General features: G+C 36.4%; 1 protein-coding gene across 2 annotated transcripts in view; it reads right to left on the reverse strand.

The window, feature by feature from the left end:
• LOC127651407 (RING finger protein 24-like) overlaps positions 1 to 17,074 on the reverse strand; it is a 54,564-nt gene extending 37,490 nt beyond the window's left edge. The window contains exons 1-2 of one of the 2 annotated variants that reach the window (XM_052137209.1): positions 16,741 to 17,074; positions 13,176 to 13,226 (exon numbers count right to left, since the gene is read on the reverse strand). In XM_052137209.1, the coding sequence (XP_051993169.1) occupies positions 13,176 to 13,192 (17 nt within the window). In that variant the 5' untranslated portion in view covers positions 13,193 to 13,226; positions 16,741 to 17,074. The remainder of the gene's footprint in view (positions 1 to 13,175; positions 13,227 to 16,740) is intronic. The other variant, XM_052137210.1, reaches the window with a different exon arrangement.
• Positions 17,075 to 17,915: the final 841 nt, after the last annotated feature.

Genomic DNA, 17,915 nt, shown 5'->3' on the forward strand with positions numbered 1-17,915 from the left:
GGATTAAAGTGAACAGAAAGGTGAGAGAGGGTAGTATTCGCCCCATTTTACACTGCAACAAAATATGTTTATGATTTGTTTTGGCTTGTTTTCCAATAAAAATATCTAAAATTTATTTAAAACAATGTACATTTTCTTTAGCAGCTATAATGCAGAAGAAAACATTTAAAAGTTATCTGAGAATGTTGAATATAATATTAAAAAAACAAATATTTTAAAATATCTAAAAATCAATTTTAAAAGATGCATTCACCTGAGAAGTGGCATATAATATATATAAACTGGCTTTTAGAGAATAGATCTTGAATATACGTATATTTTGTCTTTACTGCACTCGCAGAAGTATTTCCAAGTGAAAAAAATTCAAGTATTTACAAAATACATTTACTGTATATTTAAGATGCATTCTCTTAAAGCAAGTCTAAATTTCGAATATGTCGCTTCTCAAGTTGGGCTGGGCGATATGGCCAAAATTGTTATCACGATAATCTTTTTCATATTGTTCGATATCGATATTTATCACGATATACATTTACATATCTTTTTTTTTATTTCAAAGTTGACGGAAGAAAAAATAAATTCTAAACAATCAAAATAGTCTCTACAAAACTGCACAGAGGGTCCAGAGACGGCCAAAGCAGTGGGGTCTGCGGGATCTTTTACCAATGTTACCGTCTTTTACCGTTTATCAATTGAAAATGAATGTTAACAGATCATCTGTTTGTTCTGAAGTATAGTGACAGCAGTCCAGTATTTGTTGGAATATTTTTTATATTTCTTTATAATTCAGTGAATGTCATTTATAGGTATTTTTAAAAGATTTTTTATTGTTAGTAAGCACGTTTAATGCAACATTTTAAGCCGGGGGACAAGCTGAATAATCGGTTAAGAGCAAATTATTAATTGTTGCAAATCGCCAAATAGTCGAATAATCGTTCTAATAACCGTTAGATTAATCGATTTTCAAAATAATCCTTAGTTGTGGCCCTACTATTGAGTATTCTTTGTTGTTTTACTCTTGTTGTGAATAGACCTTTCATCTGTAATTTGTTTAATTTTTTCATTTAATTCTTGATCCAAACAGGCTTGTTGATAACAGTGGATATCTGGGTCAATGACATGACATGTATTTTTGTGTCCAAATTCATTATTTTCCTAAAAAGAATTTGAATAAATACATGTCATATATCAAATGGATCTACAATATCTCCTTTATAAGAAACCCTTTTCATTTTATTGAAATTCAATAGATTTTTTGAGTTTTGGTGTTTGAAAGACCAAAAATGTCAGGTGGTGTGACCAACTGAACGTACAAGCAGAGAACAAAACTGAGATATAAATGTTCATTTTCTCAATAAAATTCTTAATAAAATATTTTGGCATGATTTTATGTAAAATTCCTTATAAATGAAGGGAAATAGTGTATCGGTCCTATTTCAAAACTATTCTATTACTTAAAAAACTTTTGTCTGAAAAATTTACTTCTACTAATGTCAGGGAGGGCGACCGACATAAAAATGCAATTTTATGCAATGTTCCTTTAAGGAAACCATGTGACACCATATGACATCACACAGAAGACTCCAGAGGACCCCTTTGATGCAGTAACAAGGTCAGTCACCCTCCCATAAATATTAGATAATTTGACATTTTTGAGTAATGATGAGGTTGATTCAACTTATCATGTCAGGTGGTATGACCCCTGGAAAACTTTGAAAATGTGTTGTTATTATAAAAAAGTGTATTTGATTTAAAAAATGTATGTATAACCTTGAGCACATGGTCAAACATTTGTATAGGCGTCCAAATTAATGCCTGTTAGATTCGAATTGAGTTTGAAATGTCAGGTGGTGCGACCAATATGTCAGGTGTCGCGACCAGAGTTACAGTTAAACCAACTAAAAAAAGTCATGTTAATTCATGTTTTTGTATATATTAAATACATTTTAATAAATATATAAAGCTTTTAAGTTGTTCAAAGATGCAATCTACATATGTATATATATTTTTTTATTTTATTATGGTATGAGTGGCAATTTAAAGAGCACATTGTCCATCTTAATGTCCTATTCTTCAAGAATATAGGACTGTATAATCAACATTGATACTAAAACAATTGCATCTTTAAATTAATCTATTTTAATTTGTTTTTGTAGATGCCATTATCAAGCAAGGAGAAAACCGCACGACATAGAGCTTGTTTAAAAAATTAACCAGTTGCAAGGGCAGAGTACTGAATCTATTGAACAGTATATTGAATTCTGCCCTTAATGTTTCTGGGCCCAATATTGCACTAATTCACTGTTTCATGATATAACATTTTATAAAAGATGTTCTCGTTTTTTTAAATGCGTTCCCGGAGATGTTTTAAATTTCTAGATTTATAGAAGCGATGATCAAATGTTTTTTTTTATTTTGACTTTTTTATCATTGTGTTTGGAAACAAAGATGACGTTCTCAAGGTGAATGCATACCTTGACGATCGGGGTCAAACAACTAAAAATCAAGTCAGGAATCTTGGTGTGTCTCTACAGTCAGACCTTAGTTTCAGTAGTCATGTCAAAGCAATAACTAAATCAGCATACTATCATCTGAAAAATATTGCAAGAATTAGATGCTTTGTTTCCAGTCAAGACCTAGAGAAACTTGTGCATGCTTTCATCACCAGCAGGGTGGATTATTGTAATGGACTCCTCACTGGCCTTCCCAAAAAGACCATAAGACAGTTGCAGCTCATACAGAACGCTGCTGCCAGGATTCTGAGCAGAACCAGAAAATATGAACATATCACACCAGTCCTCAGGTCTTTACACTGGCTCCCAATTACATTTAGGATTGATTTTAAAGTATTATTACTGGAATATAAATCACTCAATGGGCTAGGACCTCAAAATATTGCAGATATGCTCACTGAATATAAACCCAGCAGATCACTCAAATCATTAGGATCACATCAGCTAGAAATACCAAGGGTTCACTCTAAGCAAGGAGAGTCTGCTTTTAGCTTTTATGCCAGCCGCAGCTGGAACCAGCTTCCAGAAGAGATCAGATGTGCTCCTACAGTAGTCACATTCAAATCCAGACTCAAAACACATCTGTTTAGCTGTGCATTTACTGAATGAGCACTGTGCCACTGTGTGTCCGACTGTTTGTACTGTATTTTATTTTATTCTAAACTGTTTCAATTATTCTTATTTTTTATTCTTATTTTAATCTCTTCTATGTAAAGCACTTTGAATTACCATTGTGTATGAAATGTGCTATATAAATAAATTTGCCTTGCCTTGCCTTGCCTTGACTTACTGTTACTACTGAATCTAGTTGCATGAGCTGTAGATTGAATTCTGCCCTTAATGTTTCTGGGCCCAATATTTGCACTAATTCACTGTTCCATATAAAAGATGTTCTCATTTATTAAATGTGTTCCTTGAGGTTTCAAAGTTATATTTTTAAAGAAGCGATGATAAAATGTTATCATAACATGCAGTATTGTTTTGCACTTTCTTGTGAATGAAATTTAATTATATGATTGAAAAGCCAATTGAAACCTGAATAAAATTCATTGACATATCTTTCTTTTTATTTTGTGAATATCAATCATTATTGATCACAACGTCAGGTGGTGCGACCTGTCATGGTCAGGTGGTACAACCAGCAAATTTACATTTAAATGTATCAATTCCCACTGCAATTGCAAAATTAAGTAAGACATATAACTGTAAACCTTTATATAACGTATACAAATCATCATTTTTACAGTTAAAAACAAAACATAAAAAGTCCTTATGGAAAAATGGGTGTTTGAACACACAGAAAAGCAGCCGTTTATATGATTTGGAATAAAAGGGCAATAAATAAAGAAATAGAATGGGAATTTACCATGTGATATGCATTTTAGACACTACAATGATTCATATTTACAAGTATCAGTAGTGCTAAGTATATTAAATGTATATTATTTTAAATTTATATATGGTCGCACCACCTGACATTTTCTGGGTGGTAAAATCAGAAATCTTGTTTAATAATGAATTAATGCTGCCTAAAATGCTGTAAAACCAATATGAATCAACACCATACATTTTTTTTCCATCTTGAAAATCTTATTTGTCACTGACCCATCTGCTAAATGACACACCAATGATTGGAACTTTTGACTACCAATCAAAATTTAAGTCAAATGGCCCAATAAAATAGCCTCTGTAGCATTTATTGACAAAATACTTAAACCATCAATAAAGAGTGAGTACAGATCTGAGTCCCACATCTCTTGGTCAGTAAGCACAACAAAACTGGGAAGAGAACCACATCAGATGACTTCTCTCTGGGGAAAGTATCTGTTTGCACTATTAGCAAATGTACCAGAGTATCTTATTTGATTGGCAACTGAAGAAACATACCAGTGACCACACTATCCGCATGGGATTTTGACAACAGTTTTGATTGTGACCCTAAAGGCCCTGATATACTTCTAGTGAATTCAAAGAATGAGTGTGACGTCATTTCAAAAAACATCTGGCCAAAACAAATGTGTTCTTGATTTTGTTCTATGGTTCGAACAAGCTTGCAAGCGCAAACTCTTAGTAAACGTTCTTTTGACAAACTCAAAAACTTTATCGACTGCTAAACACCTTCTTACTGCCATTGGTCCCCATAATCGTTTGGTGTTTTGGTGCTCCATCTACTCTACTATGAGGCAGGCTATGTAAAGGCTGTGCAAAATGGATTTGCTAGTTTAATTGGTTTGCCAAAAATGTAAGGCAGGGCCAATGTCAGGCCAGGTTACAGTGAGACGCTCAGAGAAAGTAAGACAAAGCATCCGAGCTGGACATATTTGTCAAAACATCACTTTCACCATAGTTAACATTCATTGCATTTCCAATAGTATTTGTGTTTGTCCCCATGACCAGTTGAACAGATCAACCAAAATGAGTACAAACTGGCTCCACAAATGGCTGTCCACCACCACAATCATATTTTGAATACACAGTTTAAATTTTGCATAGCTTACTTTATATTGAATGTAATAAAACACAGATTGAAAGAGATTGCCCTGATCAGACATGGTTCTGTGCTTCTGTAAACTAATTTTCTGCCCACATTGGCTGAGCTTTTGTTGTCCTTATCCAATTCTGCATTGGTATGAGCTTAAGTCTGGCCCAGCAATGAAAGTAAAATAACCATCCAGACAAACTTGCTCTTCCACATCTTGTTAGAATACTTTAGTGGAATCTTTTCATGTCATTTTAGCTATCAATATTGACTTTATAAACATGCCAAATGAAGAACTGCAGCACTGATTTATAGCATAACGGTAATTGCTGTAATTAAGATTACAATTTATGATTTTATGCCACATTTGGGAGAAAATCTCTTACTTGCTATTAACATTATGACAGGATTTCCCCCTAATGCGATCCTGTGAGTCTGAGACATTGTCTCTTAAACGAGCAGAAGACATCTTTCCTTCCCATCTCATAATCTATGGACAGACTGCAGTAACATGGTTATGTAACTTAGCTTCTATTTTTCCCCTGAAGGAAAACTTCAGATATTGAATGTGTAAAACTGTCTAAAAGCTTTAGAATTGTTTATAAATGGGGAGAGAAGAGAAACAGAAGGCGCTTTTAAAGGTCACAGTGAGGACACTCTTTGGTAAATCTTTTGATCCAAACAAATCACTGTTTTCCGGAGTGACAGTTTCTCTTCCCACCTTCTGCAGATCCTCAAAATGAATGAATGAGCTGGCCAGATTGCCACTAACACCAAATGTGTCCTGGAGCCACTGTCCCACTGAGGTAGACAAACCCAACCACAAAAGGTGTTTTAAGGTTTCAGTGAGGCCGTTGATTCCATCCAAAGAGAAGGGAAGTTAAACTAAACAGTTTCTTTCTTCTGATCTCCGGCACCACAGGGTGCAATATCTCGTCCTTTTCACCACTTCTTCACCCATCATGTCTGTATAATCAAACCGATAAGACAAGGTCATTCCGCTTGCTCCCAATGGTATTTTCACCTCGACTGAGGAGCAAAAGTCTTTCCAATTGTGTATTGAGCCACTTTCAGAGGCGAGAGGAAGTACAGTCTAATACTATAGTGGCCCTCACTTATTCAGAATGAGTTGCCATTTTGCAATACTTAAAAGTACTCAGATGAGTTTTAAAAAGCAAACTCTGAGTCTTAAAATTGCTTCTGACTGAACACGTTGATTTGCACACAGCGAACCTCATGTGACCTTAAGAATGGTTTGGATTTATTAAAACACAGCAACAAACATACTCTTCAGTTCCCTTCGCATTCCATATATGTCTTTTCTCCCATTTACCATCTTTCAGGATAAGGAAAAAAAAAAAGGTGATGCATATTAAGAAACCCAAGTTTCAATAGCTCATCTAGAACACTTGAACTGTGGAAAAGCAACCCGTCACTGGAGAAATCAAATTGACCACACAACTTTCTTACAAAACTCAAATTCTAATCTGTATTGCTACAGCAAGCAAATTGAAGCCACACCCGAAGCCCATTTGTATGTAATGTACTAGTAAATAAATAGGGCACCAATTCTTAGTACATATTGTAGCAATTATCTGTCTTTCGTTATTTCTCCACATCCTCTTGTCAATATTACATAGCAAGATCATTGGCCACTATACCACATTCCAATATATGTGTGTTAGCTATGCTTTGATCACAATTCCAGACATGTTGTGCCCTGATAAGACAATATAAACATTGACAATATTCAACACACCTGAGGAAAACTTGATTATACCCTAACCACCCTGCCCAAGGGAGCACAACCCACAAGCACATCAGTGGAGTTGGAAGAATGAAGCATGCAAACAACATTCATTGACCTCTCCTGACACAAGTCAATGCAGGCCTTGTCTCAACTCAACCTTGCTTAGGTCAGAGTTTAATCTTTAAACCTGTGTGTTTATCATTCACCTCAGTAGATCACAATGTATATTTATCTAGTGCTAATCTACATAATAAAGCTTTCAACATCCCCAATCTATCCTGGGAAAATTTATACTGAGGCTCACTCAGAAAGGAAGTGCTTTTAAAATAAAAACAGTGTTAAACTTGAGAAGCCTTAATAAAGGGAATACAAAAGGCAAGGACCTCTGTTTAGAGTGATGGGCTGAGATGACTAAAGGTCTTCAACTTGACACATGCAGACAAGAACTGTAGTTCTACAGTTTCAACATTTAAGATTAGAAGTAACAGGCAAGAAACTCAAGACACTTTCAGCTCAAAGGCTTATCCACACTAATACATTTTCATTGTTGCATTTTCAACACCAAAAACAAGCTAGTAAAACTAGATGTTCAAATTTTCTGCAGAAAATGAGTGGTGCTTACCCAAGCAGAAGCCACAATGCTAGGATGTCGTGGGTGGTTTGTAGGACATTGCTGTGGTTGCTAAGGTGTTCTGAGTGGCTATTATAGGGTGTTGCAAGGTGGTTGCTAGGTGGTTGCTTACAAGTTGAAAGTCAAGGCTAACCCTTATGTTATGCAATAAAGTTTAAAGGGCTCTGAGCTCGACTATTTCTAGCGGCTAGAAGGGGGGGTCTCTGGAGGCCTGAAAGGACCACGGAGAGATCCCATGAGGGAACAGGCATGGCCTGGGAGGGTTCAGCCTCTGGGCGCCTCTGTGGAACCTGATGATCAGGTTGTGCTTCCCTAAGGACTTACCGTCCACTGCGTTGTGGTGATTTTTGGAGCTTCAAAAGAGAAATCGCCATTCAATTGGTTTTTAAGGACCTACTGAGCTAAGAATTTTTATTTTTCTGGTGAAGAAAGAAAGTCATACACCTTGGATATAATGAGGGTGAGTAAATAATGAAAGAATTTTAAATTTTGGGTGAACTATCTCTTTAAGTATGTATTGCAGTAAAGAGGACTATAATTACATACTCTATGTGCAACCATGATTGCTAAAGTGTTTGCATAGCTAGTTGTGTTGTGAAACCCAGTGATGCAGACCATCAGCACACAGCTTTAGAATGGCCTGTCTTAAGTTGTCTGGCAGCCCAAGACCCAACCACACTTCAACGCATATTTCATACATCCACTGAGAAACCACATCATGTTTGAATATAAATTCTATTACAAGGACAAATACAATATCATAGCTAATAGCAGGCTAACTTCACATATCATCAAACCACAATCAGAAGAGCACTCAAATTGAGCAAACATCAGCATATCTACTTTATGAACCTTTCCTCCCCCGCCTAGTGTTTTTCCACGCTCATTCCAAGACAGCAAAATCCATTCAACAAATCAAGTAAAACATAACTGATATGCTCGTACTTACACCACCATTTGACCTTGTTTTCATGCACTTAAGAAAATGCTTTTTTCCAGGGTTTATGCAGAAAGCGGCATACTGAAACATCATGTAAATGAGAACACAGATTTTCTTACACCATTTAAGGGATTAAGAGAAAGCAATTTGACATATCCGGGTTTCTACCGGAGAAATCAGCTTTTGTGGTCAGGTAAACACGAGCAGTGTTCAGATTTTTTTAGGGGTGTGCATATGCGTGAACAGATACTTTCTGGTGTCCATGTAAATGTAGTCAATAGTGAAACCAAAGGCTTCTTCGCAGTCAACATGGCAATGCTCTTTAACTTTCCTACACCTCAAAAAGTAAGACCTTGGACACCTTAAAACCAAAACAAAAGAGAAGCCACTCTTACATGCATAACCTACCTCTGCCTGTAAATTTAAATGCATATTTAGCCAAGTGAACATGGTTATGCAGAAAGAAGACTGGGTAATTCTGGTAATCTTTGCAACATAGGGAGAGTAGGGAAACAGCTACCCCCTCAAGACCAAAAACTGTACATCTGCATCTTTATTTACGCTGTCAACATGCCACCACCGAGCAGCATAATGTTAACTACTCACTAAACTGTTATTAGTTGATCGTTCCACTTAATAACTGTTTAAACCATAAACACAATCAATAGATTAGGAAGCCATAGAGGAGACAAGACAATGATGTTGTGGTGTACACAAACTGTCAGTAAAGAGGTGTTCTATTGGAGTTGGTAATCAAAACGTTTTTACTTAATGCACATGCGATTGTTTCTAAAATACATTTTGGAAGATAAATCCACTGACCATTCAAGGCAGAAATCGGGATTAAAAAGTGTGGATGCCTCAAGACCATTTCCATTATTCACTGAAAACAGCCCTTTTAAAATGGAAGATGCTTTGCCAAAAGTAGTGAAAGCATTTTAGATTATAGATATGTTACATTTTCTTTGTCTCTTTTTCTTCATGTCAGGAAAAAAGCTGCATGTTTGTACTGTTTCGCAACATTTCCAAACAACCAAGCCAATTTTAGCGACTTGTGGCGAGTCCCTGCACCAGAACAAAAGCTGCTGTCTGCATCTGAAGTGGAAATTTCCACTGAGCCTTGAGCCCTGACAATCCCAGTTGCACATTTTAAACTTAATATTACAACAAACTTGAGGGCCTCCAGCTTCGTAAGGGGAGTTGTGTGGGATTTGAAATTGCCAGATTGTGAATATGTTAGTGAATATGTGGTCATGAGTCTATTATCTCAGCTTACATATAGTTAGTATTTAACATGACATGACTGGCCTGTAAAAGCATCATATTTCAAGCAATCAATTTCAACATGATATACCTCAAAGCTCCTAAAAATATTTTGAAATTACAAAGCATTCTGATTAGTTGAGAGATATTAGTATCATGATGCCATGGAGACTGTCAACATCTACTGTATGTGTATAAAACTTGCAGAACACGTTTCCTTTCAGTGGGATGAGTAAATCCATCCCTCACTAGTTTCCTCTCCAAAAATTTTTTTTTCTGATTTTCACATTTCAATTTCATAAAATAATTCCCTCAAATTGACCTGTGTAATATTTAACCAAATTAAATTCAGAAAACTTAAAATAATATTAATAATATTTAGTTTTTTTTTTTATTTCTTTTTATTAAAGATTATTCAAATCAATCCAATGGAATTTTGTTATGAAATTAAAATGTGTAAAGATTTAAATTATTTTTGTGCTCACAAAAAATTACACTATAGAATTTATTTCCAAATGAATCATGCCAACACAGGAACATTGCTGATATTTCACTGACTATTTTTTTCATGAAAACGTTTACAGTACAACATAAATGTGCATATTAATGTGAATTCTTAACTTATCTTATGGGGCTTATCTCTCATTTCTTTTTTGGTTCATCAGTAGATTGTAAAATGGGTTTTACAGAGCCATAGTTATGAATGTTTAATACAATTTTAATGCAACATGTAGCATAACAAACAAGACATTTTACTCGTCTTCAATAAATTTGTATATGCTCATGTATATATGACACTCTGTACAGATAAATAAAGAAATTAAGCTAAAAACATAGTGCATGAGCTTAACATTGGTTTCATAGTGAACAAAGGGGTATTCTTTAGATTGTACAATGAAGAAAAGGCCTAACAGTTGCTTGAATTCTTCGATTTTTTTTTATTCCAGATTGCCTTGTTTCGTTGAGCAAATGCAAACTAGGTCTTATTGCTTTTCTTTCCTCTGAGAACCAATGAAGTCTGGCTGGTCTTTATCACATTAAATCAGGCATTCAATTTGTGCATGATAACAGCATGATAACAGCAGGAAGACGCACCTTATACCAATGCAATAACCTCTATTATCATCTACATTGCCAAAGTTACACAATAGGGAAAGTTCCTAGTTGTCTTGGCTCAGAGTGTGGGCAGTGAGATGAATGTAGTGTTTAATCAGGGCAATGGTGTTGCTCCAACAGTTAATTAATCCACTTTAAGGCGTAGCAGAGCTGCAGGTGATAAATCAGACAGGAAAGAGGAGAGGCAGCTTTTGGATATAGATAAATAATGCAGCTGGGGACAAGAGGAAGAGGGGGCAGAGCCTTAAACTTCTGCCTCAACAGAAAAGTACACCCAGGAATTTACTCATTCTCATGTCATTACAAACTTGTATTTTCTTTGTTCCACAGAACACAAAAGAAGTTTACCAAAACACTGATGCATTTTGAACATACGCAAGCAAGAAGGAGTTTTGAGAGCTGCGGCAAGAGGAAAGATTTTCAGCCACTTACATTTTAGTCTGTTCCTCACACAAAGCTGTTGTACTGCTATAGAAGTCTTGGGATATAGCGCACGAGTCATACGGACTACTTTCATGGTGCTTTATTGTTCAGCCAAAGGTCACTATCTGTTTTGGTTGAAATAGGACAGAATCAACCTTCTGCTAAACTTCTCCTTTTGTGTTCCAGAGAGGAAAGATCAGTCATATGATTTTGGAGTCATATGAGGGTGAGTAAATAATGACGGAATGTTTATTTTTGGTTGAACTAACCCTTAAACTGAATAAAAACTCCATACAAATGCCTTGTTAGCAGTTCAAAAAGATTATATGATTTATATGTCTAAAATGTAAATGAATCCTGAACATGCAAATAAATAGCTTATCTTTGCATTATTCCTCTTAAGTTCTAGAATAAAGATGGTGCAAGCTGTTGTCTGCTGTTGCTTTGATTAGGAGGTCTGCTAGATCTACACAAGAGGGCAAGTCTTGTGAGCTTAAACAGTAACGTAAGATGACACAAACAATCTGCAGAAGTGACACCAGCAGCTGTTGCCCCCAGTTTACCCTCTCAGCCTACATTCCCCACCTCCTATCTCCTCACCCCCCCACCACCCAACCCACATTTTATTTTTATATATTTAATTATTTATGTGGCAAAGTTCATGTTCTGTTCATCCTGTGATCACATGCATGCCTATGCATACACACACAAATATCTCTACAAGATTAGGACATCAAAAAAGCACAGGGGGACTATGAATTTATACAAATACATGATATCAGAAATTCTAAGGCAACCTTTTATTAAAGAGGCATTAATATGCACAACACACACAGAGGCCTCCACTTACATTGAAATTCTCTCAGCTGAGTTCACAATCATTAAAAAAGTGAGTTATTCTTTTAAGTCAATATAAAACCCTTTTTACTTCCTTAAAGCATACTTAAGGCTGATAAACTTATTCCAAATGAAAAAGAAAAACACTTGAAAAATGTTGGTCTTTGTAATATTTTAACAAAATTTAATAATTTGCTCAGACTGTAAAAACACTTTCCTTTTCTGCTGATGTCACAAATCACTAATTTTCAAGATCTAATCTTCTACCAACTGGCCTCATTCTGGTATATAACACCCACTTTTCACGATCCAATCAATTGATCTTTCGCCAAGATCCACCCCCCTTGATTGCGGTTGCAGGCTCTGACAAGCTCTGCAGAACTCCCCATTGGAATGAATGCGAGATTGCCATCAACGGCGAATTTTTTTGGCAAAATATTCTCATGAACGAAAGAGAAAAGCATACTTGATATCGATTCTACGCCTGATAACATTAGTGTAAGTGATCTGCTTAAAACATCTCATAACACACTCATTTTGATGCCATGAACTCTTTATTTACTTACTGCCTTAACGAAGACCTGAAATAATACATCAATGAATTCATGTTAAGTTATTAGCTTTGATTTAATGTTAAGTTATTAGCTTTGATTTACCTTGGAGCAAATGTAGGTTTCTACAATGATGTTACTCATGTTCATTTGGGAATGGGGTGTATTATAGTTTAATCCATAGTATGCTCTTCTCAATATTTATTTCAATATTTAAACAAAAAATCTGTATCCTCTCTGGGAACCTTGTGTCGTTATAACAAGTGACCCAACAACAATTTATTTAAAATGTTTTGGCTCAAACAACTCCCATAGGTTCTCATTGGAAAATAGCAAAGCGTGTCAGAGTAATGATGGCCTGGCAACAGTTGCTAAGACAGGATTGGTCAGAAACTCTTTTATGGCAGGACTTAGCGTATGGTCAATTTTTGATGTTTAAAAATAAATTCCCCGTCATTTTATGTTGAATATCTCTCTCTTTTTTTTTTTTGGAAGTAAAATGGGTTGCGAAAAACATTTCACACTGACTATGAATATGGTGAATCCTGATAATTGCAATCAGGTGATTAATTAACTATACGTAAACTAGGACTCAGCTACTATGTGTGTTGTAAAGCATTATAACATGTTAATATGTGTTTGTGAGAGGTAAATTTGTGCTCTAACACTTACACTGGCAGATATATCATCTCTGTGGATAGGCAGGATTCAGAATTCAGCAGGCTGCAAAACATGATGACTAATTCACATCTGTGTCATTTGAAAGTTACATAATTTTTATTTTACAAAAAAGAGAATGAGGAGATGAACATGCAAATTCAGCTGATGTCCAATAAAAAAATAAAAAAACACCTCTCTACCCAGTCGGGTCTTTTAATATCCGCTCTTAATAAGAGAGGGAAAGAATTAGGCTTGGAATTAACCACAGTTACCACAAATGATCCACACGTCATTTCTGGAAAGTGTCAAACTAAAATCTGTTGAACAGCTCATTTGCATGTTAAGTAGCCCCAAGTCACATTAGCAAAGGTTAATGTACACTCACCTAAAGGATTATTAGGAACACCTGTTCAATTTCTCATTAATGCAATTATCTAATCAACCAATCACATGGCAGTTGCTTCAATGCATTTAGGGGTGTGGTCCTGGTCAAGACAATCTCCTGAACTCCAAACTGAATGTCAGAATGGGAAAGAAAGGTGATTTAAGCAATTTTGAGCGTGGCATGGTTGTTGGTGCCAGACGGGCCGGTCTGAGTATTTCACAATCTGCTCAGTTACTGGGATTTTCACGCACAACCATTTCTAGGGTTTACAAAGAATGGTGTGAAAAGGAAAAACATCCAGTATGCGGCAGTCCTGTGGGCTGAAAATGCCTTGTTGATGCTAGAGGTCAGAGGAGAATGGGCCGACTGATTCAAGCTGATAGAAGAGCAACTTTGACTGAAATAACCACTCGTTACAACCGAGGTATGCAGCAAAGCATTTGTGAAGCCACTACACACACAACCTTGAGGCGGATGGGCTACAACAGCAGAAGACCCCACCGGGTACCACTCATCTCCACTAAAAATAGGAAAAAGATGCTACAATTTGCAAGAGCTCACCAAAATTGGACAGTTGAAGACTGGAAAAATGTTGCCTGGTCTGATGAGTCTCGATTTCTGTTGAGACATTCAGATGGTAGAGTCAGAATTTGGCGTAAACAGAATGAGAACATGGATCCATCATGCCTTTTACCACTGTGCAGGCTGGTGGTGGTGGTGTAATGGTGTGGGGGATGTTTTCTAGGCACACTTTAGGCCCCTTAGTTCCAATTGGGCATAGTTTAAATGCCACGGCCTACCTGAGCATTGTTTCTGACCATGTCCATCCCTTTATGGCCACCATGTACCCATCCTCTGATGGCTACTTCCAGCAGGATAATGCACCATGTCACAAAGCTTGAATCATTTCAAATTGGTTTCTTGAACATGACAATGAGTTCACTGTACTAAAATGGCCCCCACAGTCACCAGATCTCAACCCATTAGAGCATCTTTGGGATGTGGTGGAACGGGAGCTTCGTGCCCTGGATGTGCATCCCACAAATCTCCATCAACTGCAAGATGCTATCCTATCAATATGGGCCAACATTTCTAAAGAATGCTTTCAGCACCTCGTTGAATCAATGCCACGTAGAATTAAGGCAGTTCTGAAGGCGAAAGGGGGTCAAACACAGTATTAGTATGGTGTTCCTAATAATCCTTTAGGTGAGTGTATGTCAGTCACAAGCATACAGTTCCATACTAACATTTTGTGCAAGGTTATTGGTTCTAAATGTCAGTGTGTATAAAAGTGAATAAACTTGCATACAGTATGTCTGAACTGAGATTAGAGGAACAATTGCTAAATAATAAACTGCTTTTAAAAGTCAGTTATAGACAAATGTTCATAGTTTTTAAGTACAGCTCCAAATAAGGTCACACTGTTGACCCCTTCACCATAGGGGACTGTTCTTTTCATTGTCTATGACCAGCAGCCAGGATGGCATAAGACAGACTGAAATCTCTGGACATTGTGCACACAAACAAGTCCCTGATTAGTTCTTATTAGATGCTGTACATGCCGTTCAGCCAACTAGACTGAAAAACAGCATGCACAAGCTCAGGGGTATTACACGGGAGACCAGGCCTTCCCACTTGATGATGTGAGGCAGTGAAGCAAGAAAGTTAATTTGCTTCTTGCCATGTCAAACTAAGAAAGCAGTGCTTTGCATTTCCTAAAAATGGAATAAAACAAAAAATGCTAAATGCAATATAATATTTTCAACAAATCATATAATTGTGCATAGGTGTGATAGCAAAATACTTATCAACTTGTATGATAAAACACTTCCCATATATTTTTGTTGTTGTTGGCATCACAGGATGTGCATCCAATCAAACTCAATGGTATTTTGGTACAAATTCCTTGGTTACTTAGTAGAAGCAAGCCAAATCAGGCGAATATGCCAGCATAGACAGGTTGTGTAACATTTTGTCCTCAAAAACCATGAACAAAATATAGGTAAAGTATAATGTGGAACACCAAACCACATTAAATGGTATGGGTCCACTTGTGAAATGTTATTAGTGACAACAGTGTGATTTGTATGGTGTATTATTAGGTGCTAAGAGTATAAAATCAACGGGACATTTATTTTTGTATGATAAGCCATTTTTAAAACTGTATTGGTTCAGAACTTGATGTCTAATGTAAAATCTGAGCCCTGAAGCAAAACCAGTTGAGATCCATTCATCTTAATTGACTGGTTTAAGTCAGTAATGTAATTTTATATGACTCTATCAAACTAGCTACATTATGTCACTTCTGAGTCAGGCAGTTTTAGCTCCTTAAGATAACAGGGATCAGCCCATTTTCACTATTTAACAGTGATAATGCAAGCCAGATTATCGTTATTGTAAGTTTTCAGTTTAACCTGTTCTCCTAGATATGATAAAATGTATCAAAACAAGTCTCATTGCACCACAACTAAACTTTCTCCACTGCTGGAGTTCATAATGAGGTGCATCAGTTGCTATTGTGTTTACATTGTGCAATAGCAGCACGTGGTAAACAAACTGCTGTGGTCAGGCCAGCGAGCGCCTCGAACATTCTGCACTCCAGCTTCCTTTTATTGTCATTATGACGTCGAAAAGTTTGACACCACATATGAATGAACGGCTAACACGCGAGTTTTCGACGAAATTTTTAAAAAGTGCCGGTCGCAGTGGCAGCTTGTAACACAAAGCAGATATAAAGCGTCCATAACGCACAAATTGAGGGGGACAATTTATTTTAGGTCGTTAGATCAATTAATCAATTGCTAAGTTACATTACTCTGGGTTTATTTCTATTAGAAGGCGGTGTCTCTGCCATCTCAATATATACATGGCTATGAATGCTCACTGCAAGCAAAAACAAACGCAAATATGTCTAACTGTGATTAAAATAATCAATAGATGTGTAATAACTCCACTAAAACGCGTAAATAATTTGATATTAGCGCGCTAGCCAAAAGTGAGCTAACGGGAGTCTATTACGTTACTGGACATAAAACCAGTCTACTAAGGGTTTGAGACAGCACGATCAATCACGATTAAATCAACTGCTGCACCTGAGACACAAACACGCACACGGAAGCAGTTATTACAGTGTAATAAAGATAGGACTGTGTTTATTATAGTTAATGTAGATGTGTAGTATTGGGGACTTACCAGCGTTTCTCCGCTACTCCTCCCTTCTGTTCGAGCACAACCCCAAAACTGATGAAAAGAGCTCAAATTCAGCGTCTCTGCAATATGATACCGTTTCTACTCACAACCGACGACAAATAAATCAATCACGTCCTGAATGGTCTGCATAAACCAGCACGCGTTATTAACCAATCTGGCGATCATATAAACACGCGCATTGCAGACTGTACATACATGGTTGCTAGTATAACTGAAAGTAAATTCACTGGCTTCGTTCTTCAAATGGAAACTGTAGTTTCTGAGCTCCTGGATGGTCTGCACAGGGTGGTCGATCGAGATGTTTGGTTGAGGATGTGAACTCTGCACGTAGCTCACGACACGGGCAGGTCCCTCCTCCTCCTTCATCACAGAGAGCGAGAGAGTGGAGTTCAGTGTTTTTGTGTGGGGAGGGATGCAGATGCTATCAGAAAGGGAGAGGGTGATGCATACGTAGCTTCTGCTATGTTTATCCTCATCTATAGACTGTAGATAGATAACTATGAGCTTTAAATACACCAGATATCCAATCATTCATTCTTGACCACTGTTGTGGACATTTGATTATTTAAGTATTTTATGTTAATACTGTACCTCTAGAAGTACATGGTAATCTTTTAAGACCTGGTTAGGATTTCCTAGCTTTTTATGTGATAAAAATGTGGGGGTGTGGTCTATAATATAACATAATATAATATAACGAATATAATATAATATAATTAAAGTTTTAACAGAAATAAAAAACGTTTGAAGGTTATAGATTGATAGATACAATTACAAATATATGTTAACCTATTTTTAAAAATAATATATTTTTTATTTTATTTGATTAAAGATTTTTCAATTTAATTTGATGGAATTTTGTTATGAAATGTAGACAAAATCTTAAAATGATCGTTTGAGACTGAGAGATTTGCAGATTAAAGGCTTGTTTACTTTTGAATTTTTGGCAGTTGGAGTTTAAATGGTTTTTGGCCCATTTAAAAATTGTGTTCCTTTTAAGGTGCTGTAGGCGATTTTAGCATTCTGAAGCTTTCACGTGACTGAGCGTCGAATTAGCCACGCCCCCTCATTCCAAAACGTCGTCCTCCAAAGATAAATTTTAGACCAAAGCCAAGCAAAAGATCAGTGTTTTTTATTCCTGTGGCTGTCAAATTCAA

This window comes from Xyrauchen texanus, chromosome 11, assembly GCF_025860055.1.
Source record: "Xyrauchen texanus isolate HMW12.3.18 chromosome 11, RBS_HiC_50CHRs, whole genome shotgun sequence".
In the NCBI taxonomy this organism is placed as follows: Eukaryota; Metazoa; Chordata; class Actinopteri; order Cypriniformes; family Catostomidae; genus Xyrauchen; species Xyrauchen texanus.